Source organism: Sinocyclocheilus anshuiensis, unplaced genomic scaffold (genome assembly GCF_001515605.1).
Source record: "Sinocyclocheilus anshuiensis isolate Anshui unplaced genomic scaffold, SAMN03320099.WGS_v1.1 scaffold160, whole genome shotgun sequence".
Classification (NCBI taxonomy): domain Eukaryota; kingdom Metazoa; phylum Chordata; class Actinopteri; order Cypriniformes; family Cyprinidae; genus Sinocyclocheilus; species Sinocyclocheilus anshuiensis.
The window spans coordinates 1387192-1414966 of record NW_015554119.1 but is presented as its reverse complement, the minus strand read 5'-3'; the positions used below and the strand labels follow the sequence as shown (position 1 = coordinate 1414966).

The 27775-nt window shown below is 35.5% G+C and overlaps 1 protein-coding gene across 2 annotated transcripts in view; it reads right to left on the bottom strand.

Moving 5' to 3' along the window:
- LOC107669949 (trafficking protein particle complex subunit 9-like) overlaps positions 1–27775 on the bottom strand; it is a 252767-nt gene that overhangs the window by 191862 nt on the left and 33130 nt on the right. For both annotated transcript variants that reach the window (XM_016462382.1, XM_016462383.1), the window contains 2 exons: positions 20607–20733; positions 16956–17101 (listed from right to left, as the gene is read on the bottom strand). In XM_016462382.1, coding sequence (XP_016317868.1) covers positions 16956–17101; positions 20607–20733 — 273 coding nt within the window. The remainder of the gene's footprint in view (positions 1–16955; positions 17102–20606; positions 20734–27775) is intronic.

The window sequence follows — 27775 nt, the reverse complement described above, 5'->3', positions numbered from 1 at the left end:
GTGTCTTAGAAAATTTAAATCAATATATTGTTTTCTGTGAATGAGTGAGTAAGATGATTTTCACATAATTTTGAAGCAAAAACTCTAGACTTCAAGATCAGTTCTCAAAAGTCTTGTGAACAAATGTTCTGTATGTGTTTTATGGCCTTATTTCAGTGACTTTAAAATTGTAGTTTTTCCACTAAGCACGCATAAACGTTGTTTTCTCAAAAACACAATCACATACATACATGCTGCCCACATATTATTGTAGCCCAGTTTGTGCTGATTATGGTGCTACTAAACTTAGCCATTAAAATGTTTATTAGCAACTGAAAAAAGCACAAATGTCAGGGCATGTCAAAACTTCTCCAGGGCCCCAAAACACCCTCGGACCCCAGAGGGTTAAAAGCAACATCCCCCTTCAGGGAGAAGCCCATGAGGCAGTTTAAGCATTTCATTTGAGCTGGATGCCACACAAAGGCCCCGTGGCACTGCTGATGGAGACCAGAGACTCTGAGGATGAGAACCAAGCCAAAGCAATGAGACGCAGACAAATCCACCTGTTGAGTCTGAAATCTGCCAGTTTAGGTCAACATGAAACAGCCATCGCAATTCTTTTTACCTCAGTATTGCAGCATAAAAATAAAGAGCTCAAAGCTTTTTTTTTAGTTTTGGTTAATATTAATACTGTAGTTTGTTCAGACTTCGTGAAATCACCTGAAAAAGAAACCTTTTTTAGGCTCAAGGGTTCAGTTTAATCAGCAGCAGGATAAATCATAAATATTTCCTTGAACTCAATAAATAATGTAAAATTGGGAAACGTAAAAACAAGTGAATTTGTGATAGATACATGAGATGGGGGTTTGTTACACTCTTTTATGCCACATAGAGAGAAGCTGTGAATAAGAAAAAAAGAAATCCCTTCCAACTCAACCTTAGTTAGAGCTCTCTTCACAGAAGGACGTAAAGGAGACACTGACTTGAAGCTGTATGATACATCATTCATGCCCCATCTATACATGAAACTTACATGGAAGTGGGGTGGAAGGGAGATGGAGGAGAGAAAGAAATATATATATATATATATATATATATCAATAAATTATATACAGGCACTATTGTCTAAAAGTTTGGGGCCATTAAGATTTTAATTTAATTCCATTAAAAATTTCATTTAATTTTATTTTATTTAATAGCGACTTTTTAACCTCACAATTTTGTCTTTTTCCCTAGCAATTCTGAGTTATCTCACAATTCTGACTTTTATTTTTCAATTTTGAGGAAAACCTCAGAATTTCCATGATATAAATGCATAATTTCGAGATATAAACGCATAATTGTGAGATATAAACAATTGGAATTACCTTTTTATTTTTTTCCGTGGTGCCAACAGGCTCCAATACTTCTGCTCACCAAGGCTGCATTTATTTGATCAAAAATACAGTAAAACAGTTATATTGTAAAATATTATTTCAATCTAAAGTAATTATTTTCTATTATAGAATAGAATCTTTTGGATGTCAAAGATTTTTCACTGAGCTCTGCTGTTCAAAAGAGACCCACAAAGAACAAAGAAAAAGGAAAAGCCCTTGAGATAACCAATCATCAGTCCCAAAAGTGGTCAATGTTTTTATTCTAATCCAGATTTCTGTACAGATGAAACACAAGCACACACTGCATTAACGTCCCACCACAGTGACTCACACACTCGTGTGGCGGCCGCTCTTGAAGATGACAGGAAACCCTGCTCAAGTGTAGCTGACTCACCTCTCCAAACGAAACCTACGCAGAGATTCACCATCAATACTGTATCGGTGCTGTTCTGCATTAGTGAGGAGCTCTCCTGAATGACTCACATCAAGCTGAAATTCATGTTCTTCAAACCTCTGCAGCTACATAAAAGCAGAACTGTTTACTATTATGCAGCGCTGAGTGTATGAACGCATGCTACAAGTGGAAGCATGCAAGAAAATATGGATTATTCTGAGGTAAGCGGTCACAAAAAATGTCAAGAGTCACATTTTACCCCCCCGTACGTATGTGTGGGGCGGAGCTATCAAAATAGGGGCGAGACCCTTTTGGGGTAGGGGCGTGTTTGTTTTGGTGATTTCAAATGTCAACATTGGCTACCAGAAATCGCTTACCCCACCTTTAATCATGATTAATCGCAACCAAAATAAAAGTTTGTTTACATAATATAACTAAACTAAAACTACTTCCAAAAATAAAAGGCAATATGCCATCCCCAACATGCCCAAGGTCATGCAATTGCAAATGCCAAAACAAACTAATTAAGAAGCCCTTCTAGCCTTCATTAGACGTATCTGTGCAAAAATCTCTTTATATACAACCTGTGGTTTTGGGTCTGTGTTTGTCTCCAGCAGGCCAACAGTCATTATACGGGCCCACACTGTGTTGTCGTCCATTACAGCTTCGCAAACAGGGATCTGCTGGGTCTGCTGTGAACATCTGCTGGTGTAAGAGCTCCATCCCACATACACAAGCATGTCAAATATTTGCCCTTTTGAGAATGTCCTCACGAAAAAACCAAGTGGTGTTGAGATTTGGCAGGTCAAGACGTATACAGACGTGGACCCAAGATGCAGGATGGATGCACCTGTCAGCATCGCTAAATCCCATCTGCAGGGGTCATCAAGCGTCCAGAGCTTTTACAGTGAGTGGGGAAAACGAGAAAACCTTTGAAAGGCTGGTACATCTGTTAACTAACAAGCACCTTTTTCACATGGGTCTCTTCCCAATTGCAACACTGCCTGACCACTACGACGACAGCCCAGTGACTACATTGCAAATCAGGGGAAGTGAGAGTTTTGCACACTCTGAAAATCATGGAAGAGTGAGAACTCCCCTTGTGGGAACTCCTGCAGGTCATAACAAATGTTAACGAGAGATGAATTGGCTCATTAGAAAGTGCTGATTATCAGCACGTGCACAGCGTGTGAGCAGCTGTTCGCCCACATGCAACACACACACAAGCACCGAGATACTACTCATACATAAAAGCTTGCAAAATATGATATATAAATGAATTAAGGTGACCAATAAATAAGCACTTTATTAGAGTATTAATGCCTGTATTATAGTGCTGCTTATTAGTAAAAGTAAAATTAGTAAAAGTAGTAGAAATAATTATTTAAAAGAAATTAATTAAATCAAATAAAAAAAAATATATACATAATGATTTAAATTAAATAAATACATAAATAAATGATTATTTAAAACACAAATATTTAAAATAAACAATGATTAAGAATTAAAGTTTTATTTTTATTTATTTATTTAAAATTATTTATTGTAAATAATTTTTGTATTCATTATACATTTTAAAACGTGTATTTGAAATGTATTTCCATTTATTTAAAATTATTAATTTATTTATTTTAAATAATTTAAATTATTATTTTACATAATGATTTATTGATTATTAATGTTACAGCAAAATATTATTTATGCATTTAAATATTTATTTTTATGTACTTATTTAAAATTTATTTTAATTTATTAAAAATTATTTATTTTAAATATTTTAAATAAATTACTAATTATACATTTTTAAAACTGTATGTATTTATTTTAAATGTATTTTTAGGTATTTTTTTTATTCATTTAATTAAATAATTATTTATTTTAAATATGGATGCATGAATGAAAGCATGAATTAAATCATGAAAGAATGCATGCAAGAAAAAATAAAGAGTATGAAAACTCCCCTTTCCACTGATATGGCCCCTTTAATTTGTCCATATTCCTGAAACTGGACTGCTTGTACAAACCGCTGAAACAGCATCAGGCTGAGACAAAGTCCTGATAAAGATGTTAAAGAGTGTTTAATGCCTCATTACGTGCTTATTGATTATTAATGTTACAGCAACATATTATTTATGCATTTAAATATTTATTTTTATGTACTTATTTAAAATTTATTTTAATTTATTAAAAATTATTTATTTTAAATATTTTAAATAAATTACTAATTATACATTTTTAAAACTGTATGTATTTATTTTAAATGTATTTTTAGGTATTTTTTTTATTCATTTAATTAAATAATTATTTATTTTAAATATGGATGCATGAATGAAAGCATGAATTAAATCATGAAAGAATGCATGCAAGAAAAAATAAAGAGTATGAAAACTCCCCTTTCCACTGATATGGCCCCTTTAATTTGTCCATATTCCTGAAACTGGACTGCTTGTACAAACCGCTGAAACAGCATCAGGCTGAGACAAAGTCCTGATAAAGATGTTAAAGAGTGTTTAATGCCTCATTACGTGCGTAATGGAGGAGGAGATATCTCTCTCTCCCTAAAATAGCCATCCATTTAGGAGACAGGATAAAGCGCTCTCCTCCTGCTGTTCCGCTGGAAGACACACAACTCCAGACACCTGCACTGCTTCTGAGATCCGTCCATGCTGAGAGCCGGAGGACATCTGCCCTTTGGCTCTTCTGAAAACACAGTTTACCCTATGAGATATATCTCATTCCACATAAAACCACAAAACAACCACAATGCTGAACAATTACCCCTAAAGAGCTCAGCTTCCAGTCAATATAGTACAAATATGCACATCCATATACAGCAGACTCAAAAAAAAAATGTTGAAACTTAAAAATGTCCAAATGTCAATGCACTGCATTAGAGATATCTGCTACGTTTTTAATTATAAAACAGTAGATTTAGTGCTGAAAATGAAATCATGAGAACTGACTTCATACATCCACAAAAAAAATCATCAAAACTGAAGCAAAAATGAAGTGAAGTTAGGGAAGATCTAGAATTTAGTTTGTGGATGCCATTTTGATGTTATATCAAATGAAATGACATTCAGATACTATGTACTTTTTCAGTTTACTGTATCTATTTCCAGAAAGATACACCAGGCAAAAGCAGCACGGCTGGTTGAATTCATGAACCAATAGTGCCGACAGCAGCCACGTGGATCAACATGGGCTAGCTGATAAAATCATCTCACTTGAAGGAAACCTGCATGAAATGCTAGACTAAACAGCAACACTTTTACTTGAAGTCAACATGAAATAAAAAATTTGATTTTTAATGCTAAGAATAAAACACCTACACCATGTTTGGTATCTATTGGATCTAAATTAGAGTGTATTTTATATGTTGATACCAATGCAACATATTAGTGTTCTAAGAATCTTTAATAGTTTTTGTATCAACACCCAATCCAGTTCACTGAACAAAATTATAAATGCAACACTTTTGTTTTTGCCCCCATTTTTCATGAGCTGAACTCAAAGATCTAAGACTTTTTCTATGTACACAAAAGGCCTATTTCTCTCAAATATTGTTCACAAATCTGTCTAAATCTGTGTTAGTGAGCACTTCTCCTTTGCCGAGATAATCCATCCACCTCACAGGTGTGGCATATCAAGATGCTGATTAGACAGCATGATTATTGCACAGGTGTGCCTTAGGCTGGCCACAATAAAAGGCCACTCTAAAATGTGCAGTTTTACTGTACTGGGGGGTCCGGGGGGGTCCGAAAACCAGTCAGTATCTGGTGTGACCACCATTTGCCTCACGCAGTGCAACACATCTCCTTCGCATAGAGTTGATCAGGTAATTCACGGGCAACAGCTCTGGTGGACATTCCTGCAGTCAGCATGTTAATTGCACGCTCTCTCAAAACGTGCGACATGTGTGGCATTGTGCTGTGTGATAAAACTGCACATTTTAGAGTGGCATTTTATTGTGGCCAGCCTAAGACACACCTGTGCAATAATCATGCTGTCTGATCAGCATCTTGATATGCCACACCTGTGAGGTGGATGGATTATCTCGGCAAAGGAGAAGTGCTCACTAACACAGATTTAGACAGATTTGTGAACAATATTTGAGAGAAATAGGCCTTTTGTGTACATAGAAAAAGTCTTAGATCTTTGAGTTCAGCTCATGAAAAATGGGGGCAAAAACAAAAGTGTTGCGTTTATAATTTTGTTCAGTGTACATAATATGCACAATACCATGCTCGTAGACAAAGAGTCGTAAACTGTCCCTCCGAAGTTTTAAGTCACCATTGACTCACTGAGCCCTGGAGGTGTGACCTCCATAGAAGTTAAAAGGCCTCACATCCGTGAACCGCTGCTCTTCTCTCTCTTCTGCTGTACTGAATGCTCTTACTCTCGGATGTCCAGTCCGACCACAATCAGCCAGCAGGACTCCAAAGTTGCAACCAGCCATGTTGCAACTTTCCAGCTGGGAGAAAACTCACCCCACCACAACAGAATAACATCTTTGGAGTTCATCACTCTTCAAACCCGGAATAACATGATCGCAATTCCAACACCATAGAACCTTCAAACCATCAAGACTTTCATCTGAGACTGCATCCAGATGCTCGTTCACGGCCAAGGCAATGTAAGTATCGTACATTTAACTAAACGAAACGGAGGTATAGTATAAGCTGTAGACCCCGTTCTAAAACAGCGCTGATGGTGGTAAACTGACTCATTTTCCATAGCTGCATTCTCTGGTTTCTCTAACTGTTTCATTCATCCACTTTAACTCCCTTTGTACATATGCATGAATGAGTATGTTTGTTAGACTAATTATGTGCAACAGATTAAAGGGGTCATATGACGTTGCTAAAAAAGCAATTTGTGCAGTTTAAGGTTCAAAAACACATTATTTTCCACATACTGTGCATTATAGTTTCTCCTCTATGCCCCGCTTTTCTGAAACGCGTCGATTTTTACAAAGCTCATCGTTCTGAAAAGTGAGGTGTGCTCTGATTGGCCAGCTATCCAGTGTGTTGTGATTGGCCGAATGCCTCAAGCGTGTGACGGAAATGTTACGTCCCTTACTATTCTGTGATGCCGTGTCCCAGCGCGACGAGACAAAACCAATAAAACCCATTACAAACGAGGCATTTGTTGCATCCAGTGTGGACATAATTACTGATTATAATAACTTATACTCTCTTTTTACGCGTTGTATCGCATAAACATAAAACCCTGTCTGCATTTGTGATCGGAGAAACGACAAACAACAAGCGCTACTCTACACTGCTCAAAATTCACATTTGAATCATCAGTGGCAAATCCTTTAAATATGAAAACATACTTACAGGCTGTGAGTCAGAACAGCCGGCATTGTAGTCTACTCTCCCGGGTTCAGGAAACAGTCCTCCATAAAATGCGCTGCACACATCTGAATATTTGGGTTGAACTGTTCTGGAACAGTGTTGTAAATACAACTTAACCACTGATTTCTAGTTGTGTCCTCATTTGGAAGGCCAAACAAAGTATTTTCGCTTTCGCAACGAAATACACAGTATCTCCACGATATGGCGGCGGCGGCAACAACAATACTACAACGAGAATCAAAGTTAAGCCTTCTTTCTTTGCGTGAACATTTGGGTGGTGTTATGCAAATCTTCCCACACAGTGACGTAGACATGTGGGGGCGTGTTAAAACGAGGCGTTTTAGGAGGACGTGGACGAGTCTTAACTTTTAAATAGAATACCTCTTTGGGATTGAGACTTTAGTCTTTGCAACTTTAGGGATCTTATCTATTCCCGAACAGCTTGTAACACTCCAAAGAGAAAGGAAAACTTGAAATCGCATCATATGACCCCTTTAAAGTTAAAAGCGTCCGGATGAATATGTTTCTTACAAACACACTGCTTTTTGCTTCACAAGACATTAATTGATGGACTGGAGTCGTATGCATTACTTGTGGATTATTGTGATGTTTTATCAACTGTTAATAGCATATATATGTTTCTGGATTATGCTAATACCATATGTTCTTTACAGAGTGAGCTCAGACATCTTTCACTGCAGAAATAATGGCGTGATTGTCATGTACACAACCCTTTTGTACATTCTTAGACTCATTCTATTCTTTTAGCTTAGTTCCTGTCAAACTCACAGATCGGGACGTCAGATTAAAGCTTTACCACAGGAACAGTTAAGATCAGATCATACAGAATAACGCGCAAGAGAACAAAAGGTCACTAGATGTCACAGAGATAATTACGCAGGCCTGTTATACTTTAAAACTTTGTTTTTGCTGCCTGTTGTACTTTAAAACTTTGTTTTGCTGCTACTACGTTTTAATACTGGTGAGTGTTTCTTTCTTTAACACTTTCTTCAATCTACTTTAATGTGTAACCATTAAAGTCATTCATTCATAGTAACAAGAGTGTAAACACCGTCCCCACGTCCAAATATGCATACATCACTAAAATATAGTATGCAAAAAGCAGTATGATAAATAAGTAGAATGTACAGGCTTCAAGAAAAAGTAGATGAACAAAACCAAAATCACCCGATGATGTGATGAAACAGCCTGTCTGAAGACTTGCATACAGGAAAACAACTGTTTAGATTAATTATTATTTCATTGCATAAATATCTTATTCCATTCTGCACTTCATTTTATGGCCTTTGTGGTTAGAAGTGGAAATACAGAATCAGAAAAATCTTTTCAAAGCAAATAATAATTAAGGAAAATACACATTTACATATTACAAAATACATATTTTTTTAATGATGAGGCCCTTAGATGAAGAAACTTTCTTTTTACTGCATCAGGGAATCTTTAAATGCAGCTAGCTTGTTTTCATCTCTGAATGTGCCATTTAAAATTGCGTCGAGGTGTTTTGTTAATAGCAGCCTTGAGATGAGGGAAGAATTGTTTGGCTCATAACCAGCAGTTTTACAGCCTTTGCATACAAAGAAGCACTTTTTGGACTGAATATTAAATATTCAGACGCGCTGGCTTGCATCACAGCTGAGATCTCTGCAGTATAATCAGAGACTCCATACAAAATCACTCCAATTATGTTACTGACAGTTGGAATGGGTCATATATGTGTGTGTGTGTGTGTGTGTGTGTGTGTGTGTGTGCGCGCGCGTGCGTGCATGCACACATATCACATTAAATTAGTAAATTATTATATATACATTTTAAGACCAATTAATTGATCTGTAAGATTTTTGGGGGGAAAAAAGCTTTTATGTTTTTCCAGGCTGCCTTTATTTGATCAAAAGTGCAATAAATGGTAATAATGTCAAATATTATTACAAATTAAAAAAAAAAATTCTATTTGAATATATTTTAAAATGTAATTTATTTCTGTGATGACATTGATCTGTAAGATTTTTGGGGGGAAAAAAGCTTTTATGTTTTTCCAGGCTGCCTTTATTTGATCAAAAGTGCAATAAATGGTAATAATGTCAAATATTATTACAAATTTAAAAAAAAAATTCTATTTGAATATATTTTCAAATGTAATTTATTTCTGTGATGACAAAGCTGCTTTTCAGCATCATTACTCCAGTCTTCAGTGTCACATGATCCTTCAGAAATCATTCTATCAACTTTAAAAAATGTCTATGCAAATAGTTTTGAAACTCTTTAACTAACAGACTGAACATGGACGAGAGTTTCAAGACTGAATCCCAACAGGTTAATGAAGTCAAAATCTTGATCAAAGCCGAGAGTTTCATATTGGCAATGAGTGAATATTCTCTGCATCTGGGAGAAGTCGTCAATCCAATCGTAACTATCCAGCACGGCCGAAAATAGCTACAGACTTCCCTTCGGCTCATCTATCATACACACACCTGAAGGATGCTGGTCTCTTCTCTGGGAATAAGAGTAAATATATTCACAGTATGAGAGGCAGCTTGAAGGCAGATGGTTCCTCTACGCGCACAGGGACGACAACAAGTCATACATTTAGAAAATGAGTTTTGGCTCTGTGGATCGGGCTGAGATTGAACAGTGTTTGGGGTTTTCCAGAGTTTGCACTGATATGGCTGAAGTCTGATTTTCTGCTCTGACGGGAGTCGACCGCATCCATTTCTGATAAAATAATGAATATTTAATCTATATCAAAACAGCCAACAGCCATGTGTTTTCATCTAATGAGCCCCAAATAGCCATCAATATCAAGTTGTTAAGCAAGAGAGTTTAACACTACACACCTCCAGAGAGCATCATGATTTCAGGAAATCTGAACTTTATGATTTTCATTACTAAAACTGGCAAATATAAACCCTGATGTGACACCTGGGTTTACTTGAAAAGTCTGTTTTAAGATCTACTATAAGAGAAAAATTATCCAGGCCTTCCAGTAATCTTGACTAGTCTATTATCATTAAAAAGCAATGCTGTATCTTAAGCATTGTAAAGTGTTACTAATTAATTTACAAAAAATTCTGAATATATACACTACCGTTTAAAAGTTTGGGGTCAGTAAGATATTTTTAAAGAAATTAATACTTTTATTTAGCAAAAAAACACAGAATTGATTAAAAGTGACAGTAAAGACATTTATAATCTTACAAAATACTTTATTTCAAATAAATATTGTCCTTTTGAACTTTCTCTTTACCAAAGAGAAAAAAAAAACTATCATCATAGTTTCCTATGCAATTCCTTTTTATATATTAAAAAGGAATTGCATTTCTTCCCAATATTTCTTCCTGAATCATTAATGGAACTAGAATTGATCATTTATTTGCGATTTCCCTCATCCCCGTTCAAGTTGCACACAAGAAAAAAAATTCTCAAAATAATTAGGCAAATGCTTCAAAAACATTTCCTACTTCAGTCTCATCAGTCAAATACAATTATGCACGTATACCTTGTTGAATTAGTTAATGCATGACTAAATGTACCTCACGCAACCCCTGCCTCTGTGTGTGTGTGTTTGTGGAGGCTGTTCGCTTTGATAAAGGTCTTCTCTCCAGAGACATCTGGTGTGTGTGAGTCAGACTGCTTTCTGGCAAGAACGAGAGAGCAACAGAACAGCAAAGAAAACCCCATCTATAGTTGATTCGGCACAAACACGCACTAACTAGATTACATATCAACACCACAGAGTGAGAAACAGACACACAATCCAAAATAAATGCAACCATGTTCTTTTTGGTTCTCAAATCAAACCGAGGAGTGTTTCCCTGGGTGCTCATTACATGCAGCCTGGCCAAATTTAGAGCTGTGCGGGGCAGCGGCGCATCATCACCACATAAAATATTCAAACCAATGGAGCCTTGACGGAAAAACAACAAACAAGTGACATTTTTCATCGCCCCAAAGATTTTTCTGTCAGGGAAAGTGTGTGACTCAGAGCCGTTAGCCTTGGGTGCTCGGCTTACCCCTAGACAGGCGTGACACATCCCCTCCTGCCTGTGGCATTCTGGGAAGTTATTAAGCGGGCTCGTACCAATCAAACAAGAAGGAGGATCGTATAATGCGGCTCGTTTACAAGCCCTGTTTCACACAGGAAAGTGCGTGGGAGCCGTTAAGCAAGAAACAAATGACTTTGAGGAAAATGGGACTTCGAGGTGTAATTTGAGACACGATCCCTGTGTTGGAGGAATACTAGAGTGGTGACGTCCTGTCACGACCGTGACATGAAGAACTATTTTCTGTAGAGTCTGTGGCATTTATTACAAAGAAAAACATTCAAATGCATATCTTTAACACATTTTCATATGAACAACATCCAGTAATAATACTAATTTAGATTTCAAGAACCTTAATGGGATAGGATAGTTCAGCCAAAAATAAATATTCTGTCATCATTTACTCCCTCTCATGTTGATCCAAGCCTGTATGACTTTCACAAAAGAACTGATTTTGAAAAACGCTAAAGGTCCTTTTATTATATGGACCAAAACAAAAATGTAAATGATGACCATTTTTATTTTTGAGTGAATTACACCATTTAAGTATACAAAACGCACTTCATTTCGATACGTTCATCACTGAGCAAAATGAAAACTTGCAGTGAGTGAGTCAGTGAGTTCATTCTGTAAAGCATTCATCAGGCTGATCCAAACTAGTATCTTGTGAATCATTTTGAACGATTCATTAAAGAAACGGCTCATAAGAGTCAGTGAGTTAGTTCATTAGGTAAAGATTCATCAGACTGATTCAAACTGGCATCTTGTGAATCTCTCTGAATGATTCAAGAATCTGCTCATAAGAGTCACTCACATTTGCAGAGCATCACCATTGAAAACAGACAGGGAGCTAAGTCATATTATCGCCTGCCAGGCAAAAATTATATGATAAATTACACTAGGGCTGGGCGATGTGTCAAAAATATCTTATCGATAATCGCCTTTAAAAATATCGTGATATCCGATAATATCGTCTACCTAAGCCCCACCTCCACCACGCCCCGCCCCCGCCGAGACAACATTGCCGACATGCACCATAAACACACACCATGTTCAGTTTGGTCTTAATTATTGCCGCAAAGTTTGGTTTTACTTTTCTTAGTTTGAGCTTAAAATAACAGAAAATATTAGCTTTGCTGTTATTTTGGTGTTGCTAATAATTTCCACTCTATTCTTATCAAATTTGTGTTTGAAATTAATTTCGTTTAGTGAGGAGAACTGTTGAGGAAAAATAATAGAACCCAATTTTAAGTTCATCATGGTGAAGTTAGACATTCTGGCGGTGATTGTAAGAATGATAAATGCATGTTGATGTCATAGGCCTATAATAATGTCTTGAATAAAATATGCCTATTTCCGATGTTTTTCTTTCTTTTTGGTCATTATCGCCTGTGTAGACACATTTCATGATGGTAAGTTTAATTTCCTTAATTATAACAATTGCAGCGTTGTTTTTAAACTTGTAGTCAAGTTATAACGTATTTGATATTTATCATGTATGACTAAAATCATGCAGGGATTCAAAACGAATTTTTTCCTTTCTGGTAGCCTTCTAGTTCGGAGGTCTCTTTTGGCCTGTTTTTAACTAAATAAAAATAACTGCTTTATTTATTTAGAAGCAGGGTAATTTAAATTTCATTTTTAAAATTATGTAAATTATTTACATTATTATGTAAATTTTACATTTCTCAACTCTTTACGTTCACTTAAGACATAACAGATTGTATTTATGGGACATTTTGATATAATTCTGTGTGTTTGTCCATTCGAATGTGTAAGAATGCGAGAAAGAGAGCTCAGTCCAGTTTTCACGTATATAAGAGGCGGCTTTTGTTTGTGCGCTTTGTGTGTGTGTGTGCAGAAGTGAGTTCTATTTCGTCTTCTTGCAGTTGAATCTTTTGAAATCACAATAAATGCGCACACAGAAATCGAGAAGCAGAATCGAAAAGTAATTTTATAACAAGTAATCTGATTCCTGACCTTACGCATCTGATCTGATTCCCGAAATTGGAATAGCTTTTCGATTCCCAACCCTCCTACTAAATTATTTCATTCTTGCATGCAAAAAGACCTGTATGGTGACTATGGGGCTATGTAAAATATTTTTTTGCAACTTACTAAGTTCATTATTTGTCATTGTTTTTCCGATAATGTCGATAATCGTCTGTTACCTGACTGTTAACATCGACATCGCGATACTTACGAGACATCGTCGATATACGATAATATCGTCATATTGCCCAGCCCTAAATTACACTGAAATTGGTATAGAAACAATTTTCACTCAGAAATTGCTGGTAAAATTCACAAGCAATTACAAAGAAACAGCAAGTTAACGCACTGAATTAGACATTAAATTTTGTAGAAAGACTGAAATACTATTTTCTTGTACTCATATAATCTGTTTTATTTACAATTTCGAAAAATTGTCTTTCACAGTGTACTAATAATAAGCATAAAGAATAAAAAAACAGTGCTGCTTGACTTGCAAAAGCCACTTAAAAGGCAAATATGTTGACATTTTTTAAAAGAAAATGAAGCAGGATCTGACTGATTCCATTGAAGCCAAAGCCAAACAAGTCCAAGTGACATTTCAGTGAAGCCGCACTCAAAAGCGGAAGTACGTGGCACTAATTTAACCCTGATTGGAAATTATTCAATTATGTAAATGACTAGAATGATTCGGTTTTGAATGTGAATTTCCTCGTCCTTTCATTCTCTTGCTCCCTCCATCCCTCTTGGGAAAACTATCTCTTGACGTCTAGGTGCTTGTGTAATCAACTGGAAATTGAGGCAACTCTAAACCTCGCTTCAACAGCAGAAAGACGAAGTCTTCAGGAAAGTGCCCACCTGTGTCGATTCTCCCCGCCCACCTGTGACTAACCGCGACCCGTGACGGAAGCGGTTGACTAACCGCTCCGACGTAATTGAGAGTGAAATCGGGACCATTGGGAGTATCCAAGTGGTCATGGGATAGCACATGAAAAAAAATTAAAACAGGCAGCAAACGTTGGTGGGTTTTGGCAGAATGAAATAAGACAGGCTGGAAACAGCCATCTGACTCTTATACAACATGATTTGTTTGAAAAGTCGGGGCAACCTCACACTGAACAGCCATCTGTCTTCATAAGATTCCTGCCAGTTCCTCAGGGCACCTACGATCCAAAAATACACCCAAAAAATCCACAACAAAACAATAGAACTCAAGAAAGTTACGCCCAGAGTGAGAGATTAGATACAGTCTATGAATTTAATATGAATCTGGAGGAGCTTGAACTATAAATAGACATTTTACTGACATGAAGACTGAGTGGACGATTATTAGAGTGATATATCTTTGACATGAAAGCTGACAGGAAATAATTTTCAAAAAAGTATCAAAAAGTAAAAACCATGTTTTCTGGATATGCATATTATATTATATTATATTATATTATATTATATTATATTAACCAGTACTAACAGGTGTAAGGTATATAAAACAATTGGTAATCAAAAAATACCATGACAAATATCAGTGTACCATGGAAATACCATCACTAACAGTACTAAACAGTACTACGGTCAAAGTACCACAGTATTACCATCTGATAAACTTGCAGTACCACGGTATTTTGATATATACAGTTATCATATTCAAATACCATGGTATCATCATTGTATTTGTTGAAGTACCTCAGAGTAGCACAACTGCAAACAAGTAGCAAAAAGTACCATGAAATTCCTGGAGTACATGCAAATACCATTTAAATACTACAATGTATATCAAACTATCACAGTATCATGGTACTGCATGAAAATCCCATGGTATAAGAATATAATAAAATCTAAATATGTGACTTAAGTGTCAATTTTTCAAAATTGAGATTTATACATCATCTGAAAGCTGAATAAATAAGCTTTCCATTGATGTATGGTTTGTTAGGATGGGACAATATTTTATTTTTTTGACCCATACAATGTATTTTTGGCTATTGCTATTAATATACCCCAGCGACTTAAGACTGGTTTTGTGGTCCAGGGTCACATATAATTATCAAAAGTACTATAGTAATTGTAGCACTGTACCATGATACTTTGATATATACCATGGTACTGTATGATAATTATAGTCAAATACTATGGTATCTCATGGCATTCCTTGAAGTACCTTGAAGGGGTCAAGCGATTAGTCAACAGAAGAGACAGACGGCTGCACGTGATGTATTGTAATATAATTACAAAGCTTTTTAAGACTAAAGGACATTTGATTTATGTTAAATAAAAAAAAAAACGATGTATTTCTCTTTATTTATTCCTTCCCTTTCTAGCTTGCACTTATTTGAACAATGCCTAAAACTTGGTATTACAAGCACTTCCTGTGGCTGTTTGCCTCTTTAAGAAGAATCGCTTTATGTATCCCCCAACTGTAAGTCGCTTTGGATAAAAGCGTCTGCTAAATGACTAAATGTAAATGTAAATGAAGTACCACACTTACAAACAAGTACCAAAAACTACAATGAAACTACTAGAAGTGGCTGGGAGTACCATGTTAATATGATATGAAACGGGATGCTCTGGATCGGCGTATACGACAGCGTGTTCCAGTTCCTGCTAATATCCAGTAACTTCGCACAGCTGTTAAAGAGGAGTGGACCAACATTCCACAGGCCACACAACAACCTAATCAACTCTATGCGAAGGAGATGTGTTGCACTGTGTGAGGCAAATGGTGGTCACACCAGATACTGACTGGTTTTCGGACCCCCCGGACGCCCCAATACAGTAAAACTGCACATTTTAGAGTGGCCTTTTATTGTGGCCAGCCTAAGGCACACCTGTGCAATAATCATGCTGTCTAATCAGCATCTTGATATGCCACACCTGTGAGGTGGATGGATTATCTCGGCAAAGGAGAAGTGCTCACTAACACAGATTTAGACAGATTTGTGAACAATATTTGAGAGAAATAGGCCTTTTGTGTACATAGAAAAAGTCCATGTTCAGCTCATGAAAAATGGGGGCAAAAACAAAAGTGTTGCGTTTATAATTTTGTTCAGTGTATATATCAAAGAATCATGGTATTACCATGAAATACTATCACAGTACCATGGTACTGCATCTAAATCCAATGGTATATGAATATAATCAAATTAAAATAATAAGTACCACTGTATTACCACCACTGTACCATGATACTTTGATGTATATCGTCACAGTTTGATTATGATATTTATATACCATGGTATATTCATTCAATTTTTTGAGTAGCATTTTTATAGAAATACCATGGTATATAAATATGGTGTGTACTGTATCAAAGCACCATAGTTTAGCATGCAATACCGTCACTGTACCAGCTAATCACCATGGTTTGAGTTTTTAAACAGTAAGTGAACTACACTACCATAGTATTTTTAATGTGGCAAAGTGTTCTGCTATTAGCCTTAATAAGTCTATAAATAATAGAGCCTGTGCCGTGTGATGCTGCTTAAGAGATCCAGAAAACACTTCAACTCCTTCCAGCCGCCTCCGACTGCCAACAGGGAAAGAAACAACTTAATGACAGCGCCTGTCATAAACATGAATCGAACAGACCACGTGGAAGCACAATAGTGTGTGTTTAGTTTAGAATCTTTTAAAAAGTAATTAAGATCGCTACGAAAGAAGCAATACCACCCCGCATAAACAGTGTGTGAGGTTAAAACTCAAAGATCATGCTTATATACCGTAATTAAAGTTTCAGAGAAAACAATAACTCACACAGAGGAAGTTTAAGAGAGATCTGAGAAGAAAAACTATTCACCGATCTTCTTCGAGCGCTCGTCTCCTCTGCTGTGCATCGTGATTGGGGAGTAGATGAATGGGCTAGCGCTGGACATGCCCTGTCCCAGAAGACTTTTCACCTTATGAGGACGCAGACTCACTGGCAGGTTCAGCAGAGAAACGGATCTAAAAATCAATCAAAAACAGAGAGAGTTAGGCCTGTTTCCCATATTGAGTAAGCAGAAAGGACCTGGAAGAAGTCTCTTCTGCTCACCAAGCCTGAAATTATTTGATCATAAATACAGTAAAAACGGTAATATTGTGAAATATTACTACAATTTAAATAACTCTTTTATTTTTGAATATATTAAAAAATTTAATTTATTCCTGTGACGCAGCACTTAATTTTCAGCATCATTACTCCAGTCTTCAGTGTCACATGATCCTTCAGAAATCATTCTAATATGCTGATTTGCTGAGTTGCAATGCTTTATATTTTTGTGAAAACCATGAAACAGGATTCCTTTCAGGATTCTTTGACAAATATAAAGTTCAAAAGAACAGCATTTATTTGAAACAAAAACTGTCACTTTTTTTTTTACCAATTTAACGCATCCTTGCTGAATAAAAGTATTATCTTACTGACCACAAACTTTTTAACGGTAGTCTAAAACTTATGAAGTAACATGATGAATTGATGAATTACTCAACTGCTGTTTGAAAAAATAAGTTGATGCAAGTTGCACACTCAGCATTTACAATGATTCCAGAATTTATTTTACAGCTACAGTTTATAGCTAGTGTCCATTCAGTGTAGTAACAACCATTTGGATGTAAAATTAGATTTCACAACAATTGCAATAATTCTCAATGGTACATTTTTAATAAGCATTTCACAATATATGACTGTTAATAATAGAAAAGAATCACATTTTGTTTGAGAGCACAACTTGAGCCTTAAGCTGCTCCTAAACAACAGCCCAAAACACCCTAACAACCACATCCCACATCTGAAAAACTAACAATGGGGACGTTATCTATTAAAGTTATCACAGGCTCACAGCAAACAATAAAATAAAATAAAAACAAAACAAACAAATAAATAAAAAAAGCTCTGATATATTAAGCGATAGCACTCATGTGGTCAATGCAAATAGTAATTTGCTAAGCAAGTATTACTATCACCCACAATTAAAGAGACAGTTCAACCAAAAATGAAAATTCTGTCATGATTTACACCATTATGCCATTTCAAACCTTTCTGACTTTCTTCTGCAGAACTAAAAAGAAAATATTTTGGAAGGACAAGATGACAAAATGTTCATTAATGTTGGAAAGTTGACCTATTGTGCAAACCCCGAGTATTAAACTTCGGCGCATAACTCTTCTCTCACAGCGCTTGTGCTATTGGACATGAATGATTCCTAAAATCAAGTGAGAGGTGTGCTGGTACTCCACTATGTGATCAGACTTACAGCTTTCACCTGGCGGATCATAAAATAGGCTAAAAATAAATTCCACACTCCACAGACTAATACTTAAGCCATATCTACAGATAAGAATAAAAAAATGGTCTATGTTGACTAAAACCAGTAAGCTACCACCCCAAACACCCAAACGACCTTCCACAAAACCCTAGCAACCACCCCAAACCCTAAAAAATAGCCCAAAAACACTAGCAATCTCCCCAAATGCTCGCAACCACCCACAACATCCTAAACACCTAATCAACCACCCCAATTCCTAGAAAACAAAAACACCCTAAACACCCAAGCAACCACCCAAAACACCCTAAAAACCACCCCAAATGCTAGCAACTACCCCAAACCCTAGCAACCACCTTAACAACTACCCCAAACACACCCTAGCAACCACCCCAAATTCTAGCAACTACCCCAAACCCTAGTAAACACCCTATAGCAAACACCCCAAACCCTATCAACTACTCTAACAATTACCCAAAACACACTAACAACCAACCTAAAAACCTTAGTAACCACCCCAAACACCCTATCAACCATCCATAAAACCCTAGCAAACACCCTAGCAACAACCCCAAATGCTAGCAACCACACACAACATCCTAGACACCTCAGCAACCACCCCAAACTCCCTAACAAAACCATCCACAACACCCTAGCAACCACCCAATGCAACCACTCTAACAACAAAAACCACCCCAAATGCTAACAACTACCCAAACCCCTAGCAACCAACCTAACAACTACCACAAACACCCTAGCAACTACTCTAACAACCAACCAATGAACTGACTTTAACTGAAAAATTGACTGTTTACTATTGTCCTCCTGCATTATGGACACACACTAGCCTATTTTCATATTTGACACTGTAAAGCTGCTTTGACACAACCTGTAATGTATAAAGCGCTATACAAATAAAGGTGACTTGACTAGACTAAAAACCCTAGTAACCACTCACAACACCATAGAAACCACCCCAAACGCTAGCAATCACCCACAACATCCTAACAACCACCTAGCAACCACTCCAAACAGCAACCACTTTTAAATAATAGAAGCTATATACGAGTAAGAAACAGAGAATATTAAAAACCAAGACTGTGCTTTCTTAAAAAATATATATACTGGCAAGTCTGTGTTCTATCTGAGTTTCTAAATCAAGCTCTCGAGCGTTGACCAGCTTTCAACACTCTTCAGTTCTGTTTCTACCCTTCCTGTTCCCAGATATTCAGAGAAAAGGACACGAGGAGTCAAAAAAAAACAAAAAAAAACTCAGAACTTTCACTTGATTCCGAAAATGAACAACTCAGCTTTAGAGCTTAAATGTCTCATAACACTGTTGCCAGAGCAACAACATCTCTGACCAGCAAACAGCAGTTTAATACTGACATTTATGCTTTCCTATAAAACAACAATCTCTCTTGTGAGATGGCAAGATTTCATTCTGGAACTTTTTAAAGATATGTCTAGAATTCGCCCTCCGTGTAAATTCTGGCAGCAGGCAGCGAGCAAGATATTGCATGTTAACGACTGCTTGAAAACACAGCTTGTCTGAAGTTTTATAATTAAATATCCCTTTAAGAATAAATTAAGGAATTTTAACAACTCAAAAAATAAAAGAACAAGCTCTTCAGAGAGGAGCGCTTAGAGGAATGGAGACTTCAATCAAGCGAACATGTTCAGCTTTAGCTGGTGGGATTATGAAATACACCTGTTAAACACATTTATAGGCCTTTCTTTCCTACACACAAAGAACATCAGCAGCTTCCTTGGGACAGATGAAAGGATATGAGAAGTTATGTGCTTTCCATTCAAATGTTTAATTTGGGGAGAATAAAACAAATGAAAGCTGCATATTTAATTTTCATACAGCTTTCTTGCGGCTCACAGCCCAACAAACTTCAAAAATGTTTTAAACCACAGTCAGAGTTCAAATGAGTCATTTTTCACACACTGAGTTGTGGAAATACACCATTAAAACCCCGCGAGTGGGCATTGAGATAAATGTGTTCAAATAAACAATAAAACATTTTGTTTTCATGGAAAATTTACATATTAGACTATGGAATCTTTAAAGGGACAGAAACAAAAATCAGCCTGTTTAATAGTAAAGATCAGAGTAGGAGTAGAATAATGGTCATACAAAATTAAATTATGACTATATTGGAACAGGGATGTAAGGGGAAAACAACAAAAGACCCTCTCACCTGACGATGGGTAGTTTGGTGAAAGGAACAGGAGGAAGTTTGAGTCCATCAGGGAGGCTGATCACCTCCATTCCACCCGGGCACTTTGACGTATAGTTCTCCAAACTCTGGGTCACTTCTTTTTTCTCTGTGGAGAGAGAAGAGAACATGCATTTTCAGGTTGTGTTGCAATAAAATGCATAATGCAAGTAAAAAAAAATTAATAAATAAAAAAATAAATACAAATAATAATATACAAATAAATAATATCATATATAAATAAATTATATATTATTTTTATTTTTCTAAATAAAAAAAAAAAAATAATATAAGATAAAACAGTACATTAAAAATAAAATGGTAACACTTAAAATGGTGCATTATAAACTGTATTTCTAACATATTATACACATTAACATTTCATTTTACATTTAAATGTATCATAACAATAAAAAAACAATAAATTAAATAAAAACATTGTTATTGTTGTAAACTTTATAAACAATAATAATTTTTTTTATTTCAAAATAATAATAAATAACAATTATAATTATTATTATTCTTTTAAATATGTTATATTTAAAATAAAGCTTTATAAATAAAATGTCTTATAAAACAACTTGCAATCAGCAAAATATTCTTGTAAACAATTGTACACATAGACAAATGGATATGGTACTAAAATCTGATTGGTTGAGCTATAAAAACTAGCATTCTTCCTGAAACATCACAAGAGCCAACACCACACCTCATATATCAGCAGATCATCAATGCATCTAAAGTGCATCGAGAGCCCCAAGGGTGAAATTACCCACAATCCTCACTCACAGGTCTCTAGCTCAGAGCCAGATATAAATTTAACAAGGCAAATAATCGGAGCGTCCGTACATCATGAAGGGAGACGTGCATGGCTAACGATCGGTCTATTTTAAGCTCAGTTTCCACAGGTGAGCATCGTATTGACTTACTGCTCTGTCTATAAAAATGTTTACGGCCTCACTCTGCCATCAATTCACACCTCACAGCCATTCCGATAAAACCAATGATCCCGGTGCAGTTAGAATCCAATCCAAGCGCTCGGAAAGAATCCCTGCTGCACTGAGCAACAGGCATGCAACGCATTAGAGACGAGATAAATATAATGGACGGCCGTATTGTTATCGTGCATGATGAGGTTTTTTAAGTATATAAAATAATAATAATAATAATAATAATGTATTTCTATTGTTATTATTATTATTATTATTATTATTATTATTATATACTTAAAACATTAACATTTTGCATTAATAAAAATAAATTGTTTATAACATTGTGTATTATTATTATTAATAACACAAAATGTTATAAATAATTTAATTATTCATATTATTATACATCGTTCCTTATTGTTATTGCTATGTTTATTATTATTAATATTTTATATATAAAATAAAATGTTATAAATAAAATAAAAATATGAATCATAACTTATTTTCTAATATATAAAAATATATAAAATAATAATACAATACAAAACAATAATACAAATTTGAAATGTAATCATTACTATTATTTATAAAGCTTTATAAATAATAAGAATACAAAATGTAACATTTAACATTTAAAATATTATTATTATTATTATTATTATCATCATTTTTACTACTACTACTACTACTACTAAATTAAACGTTAATTGTTCTACAAACAAAAGGAATCCTTTGCACCCTGAACAGATGGGAATTGAAAGCTTCATAAAATAGTTGCTGGCAGACTTGCGGCCCCTGTGGCAGGCGGGAAGGTCTGACTAACTTATAGCTGCCATAAATTATTTAACATGACCCCAGGAAAGATCAGTCCCGTCGATATTTCTCATTCCTCACACAGGGGTGCAGCTGGCCCACGGTGAAGTGCCGTCTGAGATGGCAAGAAGGGGAAGGAGAGGATGAGAAGAGATGTAATAGACATCCTTTACAACTCATTCTCATGTTGAGGGAATAATAGATGAAAAAACTAATGAATTCTAATTCTCTGTGATTTTAGGACATCGAATGAGGTTAGAGGTGGTCAGTTCATCTAAAGAATGACTGTGATGCAGCTAATGATATTATTGCCTTTAAATGCAAGAAAATCATGTAACAGTCTAAATGCAGTTTTTACACTTTAAATTGCCTACTGCAACAGAGACTTTTTGTACTGTCGAACCACACAGTTCAGATCTAAAAAAAAAACTATTTAATAGATGTTCTCTCTGTGTGTTTTGTTCGTTTGACAGCACTGAAAGACACCCGTGTGCATCTTTGGATCTCCGTTGGACAGGATCTCTGCCTACAATTAGGTTATATAACACTAATCTCAAATAACAACAGGGAAAAACCAAACACTGACCAAAACTGACTGTATCTATTTACAGAAACCTAGAAGCCAAATCATAAAAAGACAGAAACTAACTTCTGCTTTCAATTCATTCACTCATTTTCTCTATTTTGCATACTTGGAAAGTCTCAAATAATTTCTAAAATAAAAGAAAATTCAGCCTTTTTTAGATGCAATATTGTCATGACAGTCGGTTTACATTTTTAACAATTTCTGCTGTTTCAAAAGTGGCCAATGCAGAAAGCGAAGGTTTCTATCAGCGCTTCTTGGTTGAAAAGATGATCTTCAAAAGACAAATGAGAAGAAAGAAAACTAGATCAAAAAGCCGTCAGACCAGTCAGAGCCAAAGTGATTCATATTCTTACTAATGGACACTAAAGTGTCTGAGCGATTGAGAGAAAGTGGGGAGGTGAATATGTTTCTCTTATTAAATGACGAGGGGGTCAGGCTACATAGAAAATCTCAAACCACAGTAGTCTAAATAAACAATTTTCCTCATTTAAATCCATCAAAAGGAGGAAATTATCTGTTAAAGCCATTTTGCTCTGTAATTATTTTGCTCATTTTTTGTGAAAATAAAAAAAAGATAGAAAACAGTAGGCATGAATCGCATTTCTACACATTTTTTTAAATTATTTTAAAGTGTGCTTTCAGATATCATATCATTTTCATAGCACTTCCTTCCACGGTTCTCAGCATTCATCAAAAACATTACAACAAAAGGAACCCAACACATAAGGTATTCACAGGTTCTGATATGGCCTTTGCATGTGACCCCAATTAACAGGGTGAAAAAAATGTTAATCGCTCGTTGAGATTTTCTCGTACAACATCATTGGCAAAATGCCATCTTTTGTGTGAAATTATTAATTTAGCAGGAAATACCTCACATGGACTTTTGCCAGCTCTTGAACAAATGAAACTAAATCTCAAAGAAAATCTTTGTGTCACTGATGCAGACACTCTTCTTAAATACACACCTAATCGAAATTCATTCAAATTCAGGTGAACACCTGGACAAAAAGCTGTCAAAACAGCTAATCTACAGCTAAACACCATCCAGTGCATTATGACTATTATAAATGACATTTAATGCCATAAAATTGCACTCACAACCCATTTTACTTCCATAATATATTTACAAGTGATGAACGGGCTTTTCAATGGCTGATATGCATAATTATAAATATATTTATACATATCAACCTATATATTTTATATATAGAAAACATACTACATATATTGTATAGAAATAAAAAAATATATTATATGGAAATAAATAATATATTATATAGAAATAAATATGTATATTATAAATAAATTATTTAATTAATTAATTAATTTAAATAAGGAAATAACAGCATCACCACAACCTGTTTTACTTCCATAATATATTTAAAAAGTAAAAAGGGTATTGATGGGTTTTTCAATGGCTGATATGCATAATTATAAATATATTTATAAATATCATCCTATATATTTTATATAAGAAAATATATACTACATATATTGTATGGAAATAAAGAAATATTATATAGAAAAATAAAATAAAATAGAATAAAAGCATCACCATAAAACTGCACTCACAACCTATTTTACTTCCATAATATATTTACAATAGAAATAAAAAGCGATACTTATCCTTTGCCGGTGTCTCTGCCCGGTGGAGTCGCACGGTAGAGTCGATGGTCTTTACACTCTTCGGTCTTACCACGAGGAGGCCGTCACGCGACCGCTGTTGCGGTAAACTAAGCTTTTTTATACACGTCTAACAAAATACTAAATTAATTCAGCTGGACACACTTTCCTTATTTTTTCCGCAACAAATGGCCAAGCAAGCGCAGACACTGACAAGATACGCGATACAGAACGAGACCAAACGCGATATCAGCACGTCTCTACACAGTAAACAAAACAAGCATTTCCTAGCAACGACAGCTGCACTAAACACTAATGAGACAAGTAAATACACTTACGAGCTGCTTTTAACTTCCCCTGATAAAGACTGCTTCTCTCAAAGACTACTTCTTTACACTGTTTTCTGCTGGCGCTTGAACACACTTTCCTTATTTTCTCCGCAACAAATGGCTAAGCAAGCGCAGACACTGACAAGATACGCGATACAGAACGAGACCAAACGCAATTTTTTGAATTTTCTGAAATTTTTTTTTTTTATTATTCATTTTGAGAACTTTTTGTACAACGTTTTTGTTTTTGTAATTTATTTTTGTTTTTGTCATTTATTTACAATATATGTAAAAAGGGTATTAATGGGTTTTTCAATGGCTGACATGCAAAATTTACACACATCAAACTATATATTTTATATACAATATATACTACACATATTGCAAATAAATAAATAAATGAAATTAAAAAAGATATATATTAAATGGACATAAATAAAAATAAATTACCAAAACAAAAACATTGTACAAAAAGTTCTCAAAATTAATAAAAAAATTTAAAAATTCAGACCTCCCTGGTTTTGCATTCTGAAACATCAATTTCTTCCTTCTAGAGCATTTTAACTAAAGAGTTTCTGATGGGTCAGGACAGAAAAAAAAGAAAGAGAAAGTGTGTAATGCGAAATGTCAGAGACTCAACAAAAACTCAAAACATGACTGAGGGAGTAAAAAGCCTGCAGCTGTCGGAAGAGATGAACTCGAGTGCTCAGGTTGATGCAAGGACTGCTGACGGGATATAAGCAGAGATGACTGTCACAAATTATGTATAATGTTTAAGCAGGGTGCTGAAGTCCACTGCAGTGAATTTACCAACTGCGGATGAGTAACTAATCCCAACAAACACACAACATGCTGACAAATGCGTCACACTTCTCAATCGGAGAGGAAGAAATGCAAAAAAAAAATGCAAATGGCAATTTGTGAGCCATCAAAGCTGAGAGGAGATGGCAAACTGACAACTGATTCAGAAAATTGCTGTTTACAGCAGTTCAGTGAGGAGGAATAGATTGGACGTTACTATGGTCCATCGCAAGGGTCCGCAGAACGGCGTCTGCATCTTTGGCTGCAAGAGGGAGGGGTGGTTGCTATGGAAACAATCAACATTCAGGAATGTGAAGGAAAGGGCCAGTGAAGGAAAAGTGACTTGCTATACAATTTATGAGATGTTCGGATGAGGGTTTACGTCTCGTTTCATAACGTCTTCAGTCAGAACATGTTCAAACTGAACATAATCGCATGCCGTCTGATCAGGGTATAATTACTGACCTTGCACGGCCTCTGATGACACGTGGGTCACTAACTTGATATACTGCAAATTTTCGAGTCAACTATCAAATGAAAGGGTTCAGCCCATATAGGAGAGACATTAGATGAAAGAACGCAGGGGAAAAAACGACATGCATACAATCACATGCATATACACCATTATATGTACCTCTTAAAATATCATGAAAAACAAACTCTAATCTTTTTAAATGGGTGGTTATTATTGTCAAGACAACTATACTGTATAAGAGCCAGTGTTGTTAGCGGTAACTAAAGTATTAAAAAAAAAGAAAAAACTTTTTTGGTAATTGAAAAATAAAATAAAATAAAATAAAATAAAAAGCTGAAATTTAAGAAATAAAATTCAAGTCACCAAGGCAACATTAAGTTTAAGTACTAGAATTATTAAAACAAAAATAAAAATAAATTAAAACTAAATATAAATATTTTTAAACAATGATAATAAAAAAATACATAAAATCATAAAAAATATGATAAATTTAAAGGGAACAACGATGCTAAATAATAATAAATGCTATAATAGTGCAAAAAAATACTCAAATAACACTGATAACAGCGCCAAAAAATAATATAGCAAAGATTACTACATTTTTAAGAATATGCAGAGTAGTTAGTGTTGAAGGTGTTTGCCAAGGTATTGCAATGCGGTTGTTAATGAGTATTGGGTGCTTTTGAGCACATCACTACACTAAAATTTAGTGCATTTAGTGCATTGCTATTCTGTTGCTAGTGTGTTTGGGGTGGTTGCTGGGCATTGCTAACATTTAGTACATTGCTATGCAGTTGTTAACAATCCTAATAGTTGTGCCTGGCTTAGCAAAGAACACTAAATATTCTGAACGCGTTCACCAGGAACATTGTCCCTCAAATCTATTTCAAATTGCTTGTCCGTGTTTCTGTCACAAATGTCTCTCTCTCTCTCTCTCTCCCAGTCTCCCCAAAGCCGTGCTTAATATTTCAGGGACAAGGGTGCTTTTAGCAAGGGCCTGAAATTGAGAAAGAGGTTGTTTAGTGAGGCGCGGGCGTGTGTGTGTGTGTTTATATGTTGGCCATGAGTGTGTAGCTTGAGTATGTGTGTTAGTAGGGATTGTAAAGGTTGTGAGTTAGGGCTGCACGATTAATCGAATGTGATTGTCATGCGTATCTTGTCAGTAAAGCCGGTTCTGTGAATAGTAGTGAATCTCCAGCACATGTCTTCAGATGGAACAGCATTCACTACACAGAGCCGTAGTTCACTGACAAGCTACGCAAAATCGCGTTCATAATCGCAGACGATTTAATCGTGCGATTATGAAATCGAATAAATCGTTCAGCGATTATGAAAGCTGTTTGCGTAGCTTGTCAGTAAACTACGGCTGTATGCAGTAAATGCTGCTCCACCTGAAAGCACGTGAAAATACCACATTTAATAAAGTTTTTACTCCAAACTCACTTCATAACGTCAGTCGAGTGTTTGAAATAAATCCTTCTGTGATCTCAGCTGTTTTCCTTCAGAGATGATGTGGCTTCTTACACAGAATAAGGCATGCAACATATTTCATAGTATTCTAAGCAGTGATAAAGGCTATGTCGATTAGC